This window comes from Sander vitreus, chromosome 7 (genome assembly GCF_031162955.1).
Source record: "Sander vitreus isolate 19-12246 chromosome 7, sanVit1, whole genome shotgun sequence".
Classification (NCBI taxonomy): Eukaryota; Metazoa; Chordata; class Actinopteri; order Perciformes; family Percidae; genus Sander; species Sander vitreus.
The window spans coordinates 25391463-25408595 of record NC_135861.1 but is presented as its reverse complement, the minus strand read 5'-3'; the positions used below and the strand labels follow the sequence as shown (position 1 = coordinate 25408595).

General features: G+C 39.4%; 3 protein-coding genes across 3 annotated transcripts; 1 reads left to right on the top strand and 2 right to left on the bottom strand.

Annotated features, from left to right (window-relative positions):
* Positions 1 to 201: 201 nt before the first annotated feature.
* On the bottom strand, positions 202 to 5978 carry timm17b (translocase of inner mitochondrial membrane 17 homolog B (yeast)). The gene is made up of 7 exons (XM_078255593.1): positions 5802 to 5978; positions 5368 to 5499; positions 3785 to 3884; positions 3629 to 3692; positions 3257 to 3385; positions 3063 to 3173; positions 202 to 1716 (listed from the first exon to the last, which is right to left on the bottom strand). Exons 2-7 carry the CDS (start codon positions 5391 to 5393, stop codon positions 1622 to 1624), a joined length of 525 nt encoding a protein of 174 aa, XP_078111719.1. The 5' UTR covers positions 5394 to 5499; positions 5802 to 5978; the 3' UTR covers positions 202 to 1621.
* A 1062-nt stretch (positions 5979 to 7040) lies between these two features.
* On the top strand, positions 7041 to 9350 carry pqbp1 (polyglutamine binding protein 1). The gene is made up of 6 exons (XM_078255592.1): positions 7041 to 7179; positions 7285 to 7396; positions 8016 to 8116; positions 8323 to 8499; positions 8590 to 8647; positions 9090 to 9350. The coding sequence occupies exons 1-6, from the start codon at positions 7113 to 7115 to the stop codon at positions 9238 to 9240; spliced, it is 666 nt and encodes a 221-aa protein (XP_078111718.1). The 5' UTR covers positions 7041 to 7112; the 3' UTR covers positions 9241 to 9350.
* A 606-nt stretch (positions 9351 to 9956) lies between these two features.
* On the bottom strand, positions 9957 to 16643 carry gpkow (G patch domain and KOW motifs). The gene is made up of 11 exons (XM_078255591.1): positions 16430 to 16643; positions 14805 to 14983; positions 14548 to 14693; positions 13156 to 13262; positions 12358 to 12562; positions 12061 to 12193; positions 11038 to 11203; positions 10805 to 10925; positions 10534 to 10603; positions 10277 to 10362; positions 9957 to 10193 (listed from the first exon to the last, which is right to left on the bottom strand). The coding sequence occupies exons 1-11, from the start codon at positions 16621 to 16623 to the stop codon at positions 10065 to 10067; spliced, it is 1536 nt and encodes a 511-aa protein (XP_078111717.1). The 5' UTR covers positions 16624 to 16643; the 3' UTR covers positions 9957 to 10064.
* Positions 16644 to 17133: the final 490 nt, after the last annotated feature.

Sequence of the window (17133 nt, the reverse complement as noted above, 5' to 3'; positions counted from 1 at the left end):
GAATATATCAGGACCTTGGACAGAAGCAGCCGGTGGGTGCAGTACCAGCTGAAAGGCGACAGGGGGCGTTCATTCACAGTAAATAGAGGGAGCCCAGGTTTAAGTAATGTGTGTAATGTTATTATCTTACATAAGTGCATCATTTAGGCTTTCTAAAGGTAGGGCCATGTGAAAAAATAACACCATCTCAAGTCTTAAAAGAACATTTGATGCCTTTATTGTTTTTTTTATCAGCTTTTGCGAGACAAATAAATTAACACAATACATAAAATATATATTTTTTTCTATACATAGTTTGACAGCTAAACACTGGATGACACTGCACCATCTCTCTACTGTAGCAGATGCTACAATTTTAAGAAAACAGACAGAGAGATGGAGTTTAAAAGGTGCTCGGTTGCTTGATGGATAATGCAGCGATCAAAGTGACTAGAGATGCATCTATTAATTAATTCAAGCTATATTTTCCACGATATGTGCTCATCCTTCTAATACTTAAGATAATAACAATTGAACAATTATTCAAAATGACAAAAGCTGCCGGGTGAGGCAAGACCTTATTGAGAAAAACTGCAAACAAAGAATGGACTGAGGTTTTGGACTGAGGACACATCTAAAGCACACACATCATTTAAAAAAAGAAAAACACACACACACGCACACGCGCGCGCACGCACACGCACACACACACACACACACACAGTTCTTTGCATTGGTTGTCACAGCTGACACATAATAAAAGACTTAAGACTACCCTACTCTCAGAATACCACTTTCTATGGTAAAACCTCACTGACATCTCATTTTTCTTATTACTCTACCTTTCTGCCTTGCAGCCATTAAAACACTGACTTCACTGTTTACTAAATCTGTGCATACAAGTATAAGATCATTGGAAGCTTAAATGAATAGTTTAATGTTTTGGGAAAAACTTATTTACGCTTTCTTGGCAATAATTACATGTGATAGATGCCAACTCAAGGCTCCAGCAAGTCACTGCGCCCCGTCCAAGAAACATTCTGGCACATAACCCCCCAGAAAATAATTTTTACACTTTGATTTTTGTACGAATTAAACAAACAACATATAACATGTTAATTAGTGGGATTTAGAGGTGCTGGTAGGTAGGTTTTTTTTAAACTTTTGGACAAAGCCAGGCTAGCTGTTTCCCCTTGTTGTTGTACTAAGCTAAGTGACTGCTAGCTCCAGCAGAGAGTGGTTGATGTTCCCATCTAACTCTCAGCACCGAAACAAATAAGCAGATTTCCCAAAATGTCAAACTGTTCCTTTAATGTATAGATGTTGCCTGCATGTTGAATAATCTAATTGATTTTAAGACAAATCATAGTGAAGACAGAATAACCGTTAATACAGAAAGTGTTGCATGAGATGCTGGAGGTGCAAAGATGAGGTTTGTCACAAACATTCACTCATAACTAACTTAAACTCACAGTAATTTGCCCCTGAGGTATAAGAACATAATGCAACTACTTGACACCACCGTAGAGACCAGTATCTCCACATCCTGGTCATCCTGATACCTGCTGTAATGTCTGGTGTCCCCCCCTACTCTTTGGTCTGACTCACTGTGTCCACAGCTGGTCTCAGTCCTTGGTTCTCTCTACTGAAACTGCCCCTTTGCCCCCTGCTGCTGCTGCTGCTGCTGACCTCCATCCTTTGGAGGTAACTGACTGGGGTCCTCTGCAAAGGGAATAGCTGAAGAAAACAAGGAGGACACAAAAAAGTGAATTTCTCAGGTTTCTGTGACAGTATCCTGTTCATCCATGGTATTAATATAATCAAGATACAATATATGTGCACTTAGACCTTTAAAGTAAAGGTTCAATTAACCTTTGATGAGCCCACTTTATTCACTAGTGACTTCCGTTTTTTCACAGAATAGGCCTTTTTCGAGGAAGACATTTGGACATGTCATAGTAGGAAAAGCACAGGTGTAAATAATAAAATGACTTATTATTTGGCTGTTTTTGGCTTCTACAGGACTGACACCAAGACATGTACTTATTACAAACCATTGTAGCTCTGCTGGAGGTGCTTTGACACCACATTTTCTACATTTGACCAGTTATTTAGAGGAATACTAAAAATACAAAGCAAAAAACCTAAAGGATCTCTATCTGTTTAAAGAGGACTTTCTCACACTGGGCAAACTGCCACAGTGGGCTACCAGTTGCAAACTGTGGTAATTCACGAAGGGTTATTACTTTGCATAAGTGGGTCATTAGCCATAATGCATGGAGAATACTTGTGTTCGGTAGAAAAGGAGACTAATTACATTGCATGAGTACTTTGAGGGACTAAAAGACTCTTCTCTTGTTCATTTTAACCTACAATAATGGATGTTTTGGGCACTTAGGGGTGGCGGAAACAACTGTGAACACACCACTGGACATATTATCGCCATTTAAGGTTATATGGTGAACTTGTTAACAAACAGTAGCCTATTTACACATCCAGCAGATACGGAGCAACTTTGGCAATAATTTGGAGTCACGCTGAAAGTAGTCTCACTTTGCCAGACCTTCCTCCAAAGTGCTTCGGAGGAGGGTCTGGCTAGTCCACATAGCATTCGGGGATGGGAGGAAAACGTGCTCTGGTTTATTGGCATTTCTTTAAACCAATCACAATCGCCTCTTGGGCGGCGCTAAGCTCTGGACGGAGCAACAGTGCCGCTGCAAAATAGGCTCGGAAGGACCTTGTTTTGGTGGAACGTGTACATTTAAAATTTGTTTTAGTCGTGCAACAGAAAACTCAGATTGGACAGATAGTCTAGCTAGCTGTCTGGATTTACCCTGCAGAGATCTGAGCAGCAGTTAACCATAGTCCTCATAAATCCACCGGAGTTTAGAATGCCAACACAAAGGAAGCCCAAGGCAACGGATATCCGGCCTAAATGAGTGAAATCCAGGGGATTTATTTTCCGAAACTGTAGAGGTGATCATTTTCTGTGAGTTCATCACTACAAGTGAAACTATTTACATATAAGTAATATAAAAAATATTGATTATAGCCATTTGCCTAACTCAATCAGCTTCACTTACGGTTCTGAAACTGCTGCGCTGTATATCTGGTTAGAAGGATCCCAAAACCCTCAATGAGAGCGAGCAATATTCCCCCCATCATTGCAGAGCCCATCATAGTTAACGGCCCACCTGGAAAAAAACACAAAATTCATTGACTCACGCTAGTTAATTTGATGTGGTCAGTTCATGGTAATATATGGACTTTCTCTTACTGCGGGCTGCCAGGATGGCCCCAGTCATGGCACCGCTTGTTATAGAGTTCCAAGGATCCTCTTTCCCTCTCAGGCGAACTAAACCACAGTCGATTGTGGAGAAGAGCCCTCCCCACACAGCAAAGCTACCTGCAAAACCACCAAAAACAAGCCAGCGAGTGTTTGTTATTCTGGTTTAATGTGTGATTTTAGTTATCGGCAAATAAAATGTAATAACTGGGCTCTAGCTACCCACATAAAACAAACCTTTTTGCATTTAACATGAACAAAGGAATAATTATAATTAACTCTAACATGTGCCATAAGCGTATTAAGACTCCAAGAACTACAATAAAGGAAACAATTCATGGTTACAAAAGAAGACCTCCTCACCTCCAATCTGTGGAGCTCTTATTCTCACTGCGTTTGCACTTCCTCTCAGTCTCTGTCCAACACCCTGAAACATTGGAGAACTGTTGAATTCTGCCTCTTAAAGTGACGACAGTCAGACCAAATATAACGATTATTGTCATTATGCAGTGAACTCACTGCAGGGGCATTACGAAAGCCCTTGATCGACTGGAACACTCCTCCCCCAATTGCACCCATGGTGAAAGCACCTCCACAGTCATCCACTATTCTCCAGGGACTGCCGAACGAATTAAGAAGAGAGGGGAGAAAAATTAAAGATGGAAACATAAACAAAGTATGTATACATAGGCTTTGTAATGTAAGGTGTCCATTTATTGTCATTCAAAAGAGTTTATTGTGGAGAGAGAATTGGTACCATAACAGAAATCACACTGTGCTACTGCAATGATTTTGGATGTTTCATTGACATATGCTATACCTTGCTGACTTTGCCAATACTAATCGCATCACATATTTTCTATTTTTACTTCTAATCTTATTTTAGTTTTATAAACCTCTTCCTATTATTTTTTTCTTCTATCTTTCTCTATTTATTTGTACTTATTTCTGTCCTTGTGTTGTTGCAACAACCAAATTACCCCTCTGAGGAAAAATAAGGGCTTATCTTATCTTATAAATTAGTACATATAATTTTTTTTTATATAAAGTTTTTTTTTAACTTTATTGCCCATATTAAACATTGCTGGCAATTTTAGCAATACAATACTAACACAAACCCATACACACCCACAAACACTCTCTCAAGGAGATGTTATAGCAACAAAACAAGAAAAAAAAAGGGGGGGGTCACCTTCTGGTTGAGCTTCATTCAACACGCATATCACAGTATGTTTAAGTTATTCTAAATCAAGGCCTAGAATGACAGGAGTCCATCTTCTTACAAACAAGTAGGTACTTTCAACTGTAAAATAGCAGTCACATTTAGTACATATATTTGAATCAAAATCAGAAAAGGAATTTGCCCTGGTGGTTGGTGCATACATAAGCAAACAGACATATTAAACATTAATATGAAATAAACAATAAATACAGAAACAATCATAGCCAGGAACTTTGGCAAGACCCCTGCATGTGCCAGAAATGGTATACGTGCAGTTTAGTGTCACAAATTCCCCATACAATGTCCTTAATTAATCATGAACCTGCTAAACCACCTGTGCTACCCTAACCCTAACCCTAACCTGTCTCAGATAAGACCCTCATCATTTGGGACACTCAGTTTTTGGAAAATTATTTGTGACACTAAACTGCACGTAAGCCGCCAGTAATATCACAGTTATAGTCCCTGTCCTGGTTTGTTTGTCTTTAGTTTACATTCGTCTTTCTCTCTGTTGGTCAGGGAAAGCTTTGTGAAATTCACACACCCTTAAACTAGTTTATATACTATTATGAGTAACATGACTGAATTGTATTTGATGGTGTATTTTTCTGTTGACAATACCTCCAGCTGTCACAGAAAAAAACACACACTTACATGTAAAAGGTTGCTGAAGCTCAGACTATATGCTGTATTATACAGCTTTATCTCTTTATATCCCTGACCCACTAACACTCACTAAGCTAACCGGCTAACGCACAGAGTCTTTTCCGTTCACTCTCACAACAACTTTAATATGACATTAAAAGGACAAAACTATTTCCGAGGATAAAAATGTTGAAGATACAACGATAGGGAAATGTTTTAAAAAAACTAAACTTACCAAGGTTCACGGGCATATTCCTCCATGTTTGTTGTCGTCAGGAGAACGGAGCTACGTCATCATTGTGCGCGCCGTGTGGTGTTGTGGGAAGTCGTGTCGTCCACTCTCCTCGAAGATCACAGAGGCGATTTTCTTAAGGTAACGTTGATTGATTTTCATTCATTAACTTATCTATATAAGTGTAGGTTTTAATGTTACTGTAGTTTAGGGGAATTTATGAATCGCATGGGTGTGTGCGTTGCTTTATTCATCCAGTGGCTGCCATTGGCGTCATCGAGCGAACGATGCAGTCATTTTATGCAAATACATGTTATATCGTGCATAACGCGATTGAGTTCAAAATGCAGAATGTCTACCTTATTTATAAAGAAGACTTTGTCCAAAACCGAGCAGCTTAAAGTAGCTTAGCAAAACAAGCTAACGTTTTAACTTACCGGGAGCCGCAGCGGTACAAAAGAATGCAGGGATGAAAAATGATGAACCATTTTATTTCAGTGAAGTCTTCTCAACTACTCTCAGGCTTTAATCCTGATTCATGGACCTTTCCTTACATCTCACGATAACTTTCAGGAGAGTCACAGCTGTTAAACAATACCGTCTTTGTTACATCCGTGTTTAGTCCTGTTGCTCTGTTACTTACTGTAGACAGTAGCGTGTCCTAAGGGGTGGTCATGCGTTATTCGTGAAGTATGTGCACACATCATCGGAATAGCATTGATTTGCTATTTCTTCATTAACTGCTCATTACTAACATTACAGTAGCTTACATTTTCTTACATTCCTGTGTCTGTTTTTTTATTATTATGTAAAAGCCAATCACAGCACAACACCAAGAGTGGCACCATAAAAAATGTAACATAACGCTTCCATACTTTATTCTTTAAGTCCTCGAAAAGAAATTGTACCTCCAAACGTAGGCTGCATACAAAGTAGAACAATATACATTAAAAAAAATACAGTCACAGTGTATAGTACCAACACAATGAATCCTAGTTTAGGATAATGGGGTGGCCCATGCCACTCTGACTATAGAAGTACTTTGCAGTGATGGTGGGAAATGACCCACTATTATTAAGTTATCTTAATGTTGCGAAATGTAATTGTAATGTTTTGAAGCTGTCCACACCACCAAACACTTTAGTTTTGGGTTTCTTTTTAAAGCACTTTTGATAAATCTGGCAATTATTTTCTCGTTGAATCCATCAATTGTTTGGTGTTCTATAAAATGTCTAAAATGCCAAATATTTTGTCATCAATTTGCTTGTTTTCCCTAACCAACAATAACCAACAATCCAAAATCTAAACATTATTCAGTTTAGTGTCACATAAGCCAAAAATACAGACAAAGAACTATACATATATTTCAAATTTTAGATTCAAGAGACTCAAGATTTGCTTTATTGTCACGCATTTTAGGAAATTCCATAAAAACATTCCACCTACATGAAAGACAAGGGTAAGCTAAGACAGCTACAGGAACAAGAAAGATATCTAAGGAGAACATTCTAATAAAACAGCGCTAAACTGGAAAATAGTCAATCCTCAATAAATAGTTAAATAAAGCTCTTTTGTTTTCTTATCAATTTCATTATATTTTGATGATTGGGTTAAGTATAATTTGTTTTAGATAGAGGTTATTATCTGTGTATCCCTGCTTCCAGCTGCTGAAGTCGGTGGATGAAGGTTTGCCGTCCTGGTTGCATCATCATCATCATGAGTTAATCCTCCCTTCTCTCTGTTGCAGGATGCCTCTACCTGCTGCACTGCTGGCCCGCTTGGCCAAGAGAGGGATTGTTAAACCATCAGACCAAGGTAGTAGAAAACATTTGACAAGAAAACCCTAGGCGCATAGCATTCAGACATTTTCAGTTTTTTTTCGTGTGTCACGTAACAGCTTTTCTTCTCCAATTCATCCAGAGGTAGATGAGGAGATTATTGCCGAAGATTACGATGACAACAACGTAGATTACGAATCCACGAGAGTGGAGAATCTACCACCAAACTGGTATAAAGTGTTTGACCCTGCTTGGTACGTATACATGATTTCTACAAGAAGTTGTTGCTGTTGACTGACATTTTTTTTAACATACCTAAACATTTTTCTTTTAAGTGTTTTTAGATGGTGAAAGTCCCATGCAATCATATTTGTTTGTTTGCTCAAATATGTTTTTTTTATGGGGTCAAACTGAGCTTCGAACACTGCAGGTTTTTTATTAACAAATTACACCGGAATGTCAACCTAATTCTATCTCTGGCATAAGTTATTTTAAAAGGTCATAATGGGTCTGTGTTTTTGTGGTCAGTAATTCTAACATTTTGATGTAAGATTAGTGTCGATAATATGGTTTCTCAGTCATTTGTGGCCTTTTTTTTTGTCATGTCATATTTTATATTCTTTGTGTCTGTATACATGTGTGCTTAGCCACCCCTACTGTACGTGTTTATAGTATTGTGTGGTTCTTTGAAGGACCACACAGTGTTTTTATCCTTGATAATTATACTACACTATAACTACTGCTATGCAGAGTTGTGTTTTCACTCATCAAATAATTTCAATTAGTACATTTCCTAATATTATTATTATTATTATTAAGTTATTTATTCCAGCAAATTCAACCATTTGCTTTTCCTTTTCCTTCAATCCGCAGTGGTCTTCCCTATTACTGGAATGTGGAGACAGATTTGGTGGCGTGGCTGTCCCCAAATGACCCAACTGCAGTGGTAACAAAACCTGCCAAGAAAATTAGAGGTATGGCATTAGAAAGCCTCCGTAAAATAACCTTTTTTGACGCAATTGTGATCGATCGATGCAATCCTACCACCATGGGAATCTGTTATCATGTACTACTCGTGTATGACTCACAAATCTTTGCAGGGCTTATCATCACTCAGCCAATAATCTCAGAATGCAGTTTGTTTTTGGTTTATGTTGTGACTTTTGCCTTTATTTTTCAGTTGAGGGAGGAGATGAAAGAGTTGAGAGGCCGTTTGAGAAGCCAGACAGAGAGCGAGAGCGGGAAAGAGACAAAGATCGGGAACGGGACAGAGACCGAGAGAGGGATGAAGGGAGGGACAGAGACAGAAGAAAGCTAAGGAGAGAGGACACGGCTCCGTACAGTAAGAACAAAAGAGGTAATGATCACATCTGTTTCATACGACACAATCATTTTCAAATTAATGATGCTTTTTACATGAATGGAAGTAACATTATTTTACTTTCAGGGAGAAAAGATGATGAGATGGACCCCATGGATCCAAGTGCTTATTCTGATGCCCCAAGGTACAGTATTTACAGTCATGATAATCAAAGCTCTTGGTCCTGTCTTTAAAGGAGTACTCCAGACATATTGTATTGCACTTCCATAGCGTTGGGAGAGACAAACAGAACAAATTAAAAACATTAGAGGTCTTTCAATCACCAGTATGAGTCGAGCTGGAAAAACTCTAAATCCTACAATTCCCACAATGTAATTTAACACATCTTTTTATTAGACCTTCCCTGTCTGGTAAACACATCATTTAAACTCCACAACCCTGTTTGTAACACAGGCTTTGTGTTCTAGAATCTCCAGGGCCAAGCTGAGATTATTTTCTCAAGACTTGACAAAGCTCATCCAGAACTAAATATGTCCAGTAAACTGATTTTGATGTGCCTATTTAAAATATAAGCAGAATGTATAAAGCCAAACTATTTATCAAATCAAACGTATTTATCTTTACAGGGGCAATTGGTCAACCGGCCTTCCCAAGCGTAATGAAGCAAAGACGGGTGCAGATACCACAGCGGCGGGCCCCCTGTTCCAGCAGCGGCCCTACCCCAGTCCTGGAGCCGTGCTCCGGGCTAACGCAGCAAACCAACTACCCAAGGAGTAAGCCGAGCTCCCGGGGAACAGCTACTTGGGGTGCACGATTCAGAAAATGTCACGATTCAATATTGATTTTTAGGCTCACAATTAGATTCCAAATGATTCTCGATTCAAAAATTCACAGTATGGAAATGTAGTTACTTTTGAGCAAGTTGAATAATTCTCTGTGAGGTTTGCCATTGTTTGCGCCGACTAAACTACTTCTGCTGCACTTGTTCTTCTTTCGATTATAACGAGAGTGCCCAGGCGTCAGCGTGAATTCGACGCAGCGCCATCTATGGGAATGGCGAGTTAAACTCATTTCAGGACAATAGTATACACGCCATTTTGAAATATGAATCAATTTTGAATCGGTAGAGCTTGAACTCGCGATACGAATGTGAATCGAACAGCTACAAAGACACAGCTGTACAGTTAGTCTCATCTTAACATTTGCCATTACAGACTGACATTCTTAAGTTGTCTTTTCATTCTGAAACCTGTAAATGTTAGAAATTGAGTGCTGAGCTTTTACACCACCAGTGCATTCATACTCTTGTCAAACATGTAGAACAGTTGTAAATATGTTTTTATATGACCTAAAGATTGACCTTTTTGTTGTTACTAAAGCCATTAGATGACTTCATTTGCTAATAAATGTAAAGACTACTTTGGAAATGACTCATTGCAACTTTTCCTTATGGGATGGTGGTAGATCTTGTAATAACATCTGTACAAATAAAATTCTTGACAATGTTTTATTACAAAATTGCAAAGCTTTAAAATCCATTATTTTTGAATAACACAAAACAACATTTCAGATGGGATGGAAAAGGACAGGGGATATTTGAATCAGCGGTCTGCTGCTCCTACATAGTGACAAATGGTGTCATAATCCAGTGTGAACACTTTCTCATCATGTCGGTCGAGCTGAACCATCGCTTTGCACTTGTTCTTGTCCCGTTGGAGAATACGGCCGACCTGAACAAACAAATGGACGCGCTGTGATTAGTTACAGTACAGTACACACATCCTGCAAAAAAAAAAGACTATCCTTTGCTTACCTGTCCTCTGTGCTCGCCCAGTACAACCATTATGGAATCACATTCACTTTTTGGAATAATGGTTTCCAGCATGTCCTGCTTCACATCTGACACAAAAAGAATAAACGGTAGGTTATTCAAACATTCAACACTCAGGGGTAGAGTGGTTACCTCTTCACTAATAATTCAGATATTAAATGTCACTTACGTATCAGGACAATCTTAGCCAATAAGGCACTGATCATTTATGAGAAAATGAGATGGCACTAATATCTCACCGTCTAACACTCTTCCCTCTTCAGTTCGACACACACAGATAGTCGGTGTCAGGACATCCTCTACACGCATCTAGAAGAAAACAAGACTGAGCTTAACAGCTATGCTAGAAACCCAACATTTATGACTAAAACACTGCAACTTAAGATATGGTGCAATATTCCATACTTTTTCTGTGACTGGGCAGCTACCTTTTAATGGTATGTTTTTGACTGCTCCCATTTCAGTGCTAATTTAATTCATCAAAAATAATTGAACCCAATGTTTACCTACCTTGGAGTTGTAGTACCTGCCCCCTTTGAAAGCTTTGTCTACAAAGCGAACTTTCAAGTCTCTCTGGAGCCAGGAGGGGGGGGGCGGTGGTCGCCTTGCCTCTTTCACTGGAGGCCTCTCTCTACAGAGGAAACAGAAGGAAAGGAAAAAAGAAAAAACGCAGTACGTTTACTTTGGACAAATGAGTGGATGGAAAAGAGAAGTATCGCAGTATGGTAAAGGTATAAGTGTACCTGTCTTGACATGATTCTCTGTGTTTCCTCTTCCTCTCATCTTTTCCTCCATCTCTTTCCGAAGACTTGGGTTTTACCTCGTCGCCATTACTTCGCCTCTCTTTCTCCTCCCGTCTCTGTTGCTCCTTCTCCTTTTCCTTGTCTTTGTGGGCTTTACCGAGGCGACCTGATCAGCGGGAAAAACCTGGTTAGCATGGCATTAGGTGAAATATGGCAAACATCCAAACATAAACACTGCAGTGTTGTGAGTGTCAGCTACTCAAAGCAGTTGTGTATTTATTCTCTACTCTCTTATTGCTAAAAATAAAAGCTGTTTTGTGGGCTGAAATGTGATTCGAGATTAGAGGATAAACCTGCTTAGCCCAGTCAGCGTCTCACACAACCAATGCGTCGACGAACAATTCTTTTCACCATAGAGTAATTTGACAGTTATTTTCTTGATTATAGTTTGGCCTGTGAAATGTTAGGAAATGGCCATCCTAGTTTCCCAAAGCCCAAGTTCTTTTATCTGACCAACACTCCAAAACCAAGAAATATTAAACTTGCTATCGTAGAAGAGTTCTCAAATATTCATATTTGAGAAGTAGCAAATAGTGAATTTTTAGGCATTTTTGCTTTGAAAATAAGTTATATAATTAATCGATTATCAAAATATTGCAATTTGTTTTCCATCAATTGCAAATCAATACAGCTCTACAAACAGGAGCCAGCTTCAGATGTGTTCCTTCAACTGGAAACTTCAGACATTGTCCTCCTAATGTGACAACTTAAAGTAAACAATAACAACAAACAACCTAAAGTTCAGTACTGGTCATTTCTGTTTAATAAAACTATCCTATTGCTACTGTCTACTACTTTAAATGTAATAAAAAAAACAATTTGTTAAAATGAGCGTAGGGGCAACCTGGATTTTGGCATTTGATGATAAATGTTACCAAAATGAAGTGAAATATCATCTAATTTGGCATCCAGATCATTTCCCACGAATGTTAACCTTTTCATATTCCTTTGAGAGTTACTTACTGAGGTCTTTGCTGTTTTTGTCGTATTCCTGGCGCCCAACCAGTTTAATAGCATACTGGCTGATTGTCGCTGACCTGCCGCCAATGGCCAGCTTCACCACAACTCGAGCGTTGTCTGCATCAACGCCTTCAATCTGCAGCACATGAATAAAAGGTTATGACAAGTAAGTTATTCAGAGCAAACAATACATAGACATAAAAACAAGTACTTGTGTGTTACCTTACTCCTGTTTCTGGAGATAACTGCATGTCAACAGATGATGATTATTGATGCAAACACATTTCAGATCAACTCTACCTTGCCATACAAGTCTTTATGTGCCCCCGACTCCACCAGGACACAGCCGCCTGGGCCCATCACTAGCTCCTCCTCCTTCTCTCGCTCCTCGCCTGGCTTGGGGGGGCGCTTATGTCTGGTGGGCTCCAGGTCCTTTATCGCTGAACGATCAGCTCCAAGACCCAAACCTTTTGGACGGAGCTGGTGTTCGATTGGCTTCACATGTCTGAGCAGGCAGGGGACAACAGAATGAAATCAATAAACAAAGAGATGTGCAGGATGTAAAAGAGGCTGGAGGAGCACACAGTTTGAGACTAAATGTAGGCTACTACGCTACTTGAGTACAGATATAAGTGTGATCCTATCAATTGCTCCCCCTTATGAAAAAGGCTTTTATACAACTATAACTAAACAACTAAATCTATAATATTTTGCATATGTGCAAAAATATTCAGATTTCACTAGTTGTACCAATTTTCATAGTGGAAAATACATTCTATGTCCAGATCAGAATAAAAAAAAAACGTTAAATTACTTCAAATGTAACAAATTCCATCACTGATTTAATTGGTCATTAATTCCGGATAGGATATGAGACGTAAAAAACAAATTAAGAAAATACGAGAAATGCTTATTGCACACTCGGAGAGCACAGGGTGACGTCTTCAAATATCTTGTTGGACTAACAGTCCAAAACCAAAAGATATTCAGTTTACAAAGATATAAAACTGAGAAAAGTGGCAAATGCCCACACTTGATAAGCTGGATCTTAAGAATGTTTAGCGTAGTGGCTTGAGTTGTCAGTTTCTTACTACTTACTGCTTAAAGGTGCGTCCGATGCCTTCCTCTTTATTCCAGCCCATCCCTTTAAGCATAGCGAGTCCATAAGCCTCAACAGGAACGCTATCGTAATCTGCCTCTGTCGACTAACAAACACATACCATGATATTATTTTTTTGTAAATCAAGAGACATACATTAAAAGCTCAAACAACCAAAGAAATGCAGACACCATAGCCTGCATTAAAATGTGTTTCCAGGCTGAAGTGCTTATGTAATCTCTGAATTCTGAAACACACAGAAGTGTAGTGGTGACTAACAGAGGAGAGAGCAGTTTGTGATGCCGGTCTTACTCAGCCTTTTGGCTCCAGGCTGTCCGACTCAGCCCCGGCTGACTGAAGTCACCAGGCAGCAGCACAGCAGCCCTCATCATAGCCATGGCCCTGCTCATCTCTGTCTCCACAGAAGGCTTTCCTCTGAGGGAAGCTGGGAGCCCACTCTCACAGAGCAGGCTGCATTAAAATGAGCTTGGGGCACAGCGAGCAAGTTTCCCCTGACTCTGATGTTCTGACAGTCAGATCTGCAGTGATTGAGAGCAGATATGGGATGACAGTGACGAGGCGTGTGAGGATTTCTGATGAAAAGAAAAGACAGCCGATTGGTTGCCTGCATGTCTCTGGGGAGAATGTTGACGCCTGTGTGCCACCCAAGCCTTACTGTACTGAGAATGTCATATGCACACATACGCATGCGCCCAACTGTGAATGCACACAGGGGTGTTCTCCTCAGTTGACCGTCAGCACTTTCAGACACTCAAATTTCAATCGGAGTCAAAGTAGCCACTCCACCAGATTTTTCTGTACCGTCAGGCGTTTTCATATGCTCACTGAAATGCCTCTCAAGCAGATTATATTGTGGTCTTCCCATCGAATACCATTGAAATTGACAATTAACTAAGGGCCATTCTTTCCTCAAACAACTATATAATAAAAGGCCCTTGAGCAAGGCAGCAAACTCAAGCTGAAAACAGAAAGCTTGCTTAAATAAAAGCATAAATGCAACACCCAGGTGCGTGTATGTGTATTTTACATGAATGTGTATGTTGGCAAAGATGCAAAATAACATAGTATCAGCTAACAATGTCTAGATATATAGGAGTGTTTTTACTATAGTACAACAGATTTGAAAAAAATACTTTAGACTATGATAACTAATGTTCATGTTATTATCATTGATTTGGCACTTTATTCAATTAATGGACTCAATTGCTCATGTTAATGTGTGTGCATTGTCTCTTCTTAAATAAATAAACATAAAAGATAAAATCAAGAATGCTCTTTTTCTGACCCAATCACTGAGCATAGCAACAAGTTAACATGCTTTATTGTGCACCTCTGACTATTTCTCTCATAGAATTGGTATCCATACTTACAGATTCAGGGCGTAGATCCACCTTCACATGATCTCCATCCTCAAAGCCGTCAGGTACTTTGTTTTGCATCAACAGGGGGATAGCAAGGTTTGGGTTGCTTTCTGACTGAGGGCCATTTTGCCACTGCTCAAGCTGCCTCCGGGAGTCTACAAGCACAAATTGGAGATGCATAAGGAGCTTTGTATGAGAGGTTATGAAAATCTCTGCCTTCCCAATAATCACACACACACTAAACCATATCTTCTAAATGTACACACCTTCAATGAGTTCTTTGACAGCCTGTGACTCCACAGAGTCATTGGCTTGTGTTGTTTCTTGTGCTTTGCCTCCACTAACATTACACTCCACGCTCTGGCCTGCTCGGTCCGGTCTGTGCCAGCGGTTCTTCTGGATCAGAGGGATTATGAGCTCTTTGGGCTTCTCGGATGGTTTTGAACTGCAGCACAGAGGGAAGTTAGCGAGGTAGCAGTCAGGGCCTTGAAAACAAGATTTACTTTCTGTGGCTAAATACGGTATACACCTACTTCACACATGCTAATAAGGTCTAACAATGTAATATTGAGCTAGTTATATCAGAATGGAAAAGTAACAGTTACACTAATGTTATCCAATATATTAAACGGTTGCCTCGAAGTCTCTTCCCCCGTCAGATGAGATTTAATCTGTGCTGGTAGGACTGGGTATCCTTCAAACATTTTTGATATCGAGAATTCAATACCGTTTTTTCTTAAAATCCATTTTAAGAAAAATAAATGGAAACATTACGGTAACAACTAGGGTTGGCATCGTTTGGATTTTAACAAACAGGATTTGAAATGGGTCACATGCTTATTTCACAAATAAGAGGAAAGTTGTATTGATTCAATGGTGGGTTGCAGTTTTACCGAGCTTTTTCAATGTAAAATAAAGCCACACTAGAGCGCTGCTTAATGTGCTCCAAGGCTGCAACACAACAAGCGCCTGGCCGCTACGGAAACTAAAACTTGCGCATGTTAAATTTGGAACCCATGATCAGATTTGAAACCAAATCCTCCAAACGATTCCAATAAAGAAACGATTCCACTGGAATCGTAATTTTTGAAACGATTCCAAGTAGGAATCGGTTCTCGATCCCCCAACCCTAGTAACAACACGTGAACCCTGTCTCTGTGCATAACGTGGTGTTTTTCCTGCATACCTCTACGACATGTAGACAGCCAATCGCCAGCATTATAATATTTTGGTACAAGCATGCAGCATGCTTATTGGCTCAACGACGCTGATCACATTTTGGTATTAAAATGTGGTATTGAATATTGAATTCCAGATACTCGATACTATAGAGGCTGTTCGGTCGGTGCCTAAAAGTATCGAAGTTCGGTACCCAGCCCTATTTTGATGTGTGTGTAACTACCGGTAATGCAATGTATCCCTCACAAAGTGACACTCTCCATCAGGGACGTCAGCATCCACACAAACCAGGTGAAACCACAGTTCACACTGCATCTGACACGGCTGGTGTGACGGTTTTGCGAGTGGCATAGTGACTGCCATTGTCCATTGCATTAGTGACTTTTTCTACGTCTTATTTAGCTAGGGAGTGGTTGGGGTCAGGTGGTTAAACATCGTAAAATACGACAGATTGGGATTAGGTTTGGTTCAGGTTAGGGTAAGGATGAAGCGAAACCCATATCAGAACAGATTTCGACACAACACCGAAATGATAACGTCAGTTAGCTTAACAAGTAACCGTTACACTAACGTTAACCTTACATATTACCACCGGTATGTGAGTTAACGTTAGCTGGAAAAGTAACCGTGACGCTAAAGCTAACCTATGTAAAAACAATATACCGCCGCCGGGTAATTCGTGTTAGCATTAGCATAACGTTAGGTTGCCTACCTTTGCAATTCTTTTCTGTCAATTCCGGTCAAGTAATCTCTGTCATCTCTCTTGACCGCAGCATCTCCAGTCGAAGGTTTGAATTTGCTAACTGTTTTGGTAAAACCAAACGACACTGCCGTGGGTTTTCTCTCTATTTGGACCCCAGAAACAACAGACTTGGGGGAACCTGTTTCTTCCCCGTGCGACGCCATTATTGTTTGTAACCGAAAGAAGTAGGTGAACGGTATTATGGTAGTAGTAGTTTTATATCGCTATACTTGTTTTGTTCCAGTCATTACAAAGTACTATAATTCCCGTCATGCATCAGAATTAAAGGTACAGTTAGTAAAGTGTGCGTTTGACTAAATAGAAATAAATACAGTTTGCATTTACAAATAATATAAATAGGCGTAATACGTATACATTATTATATAAAGTGTTACTTATAAATTATAAGTATTGCTGTTTACAACCCTCGAGCTGTTTGTTTACATGTGTATGTGTATGCATTCATGTGTATATGTAGGCTATATACACTTTTATATAGCCTATATCTTACATAGTAGTCAAATGTTTATGTTTACCTTGTTTAGTTGTGAGTCAAATTCCCTGCAGTGTTCACACTTACTTGGCTAGTAAAGCTGCTTCGGATTCTGATAAAATACAATGATGTGTTCTTGGTAATACCCAATGAAATAAAATGTTGTGAATTCAATTGTTAA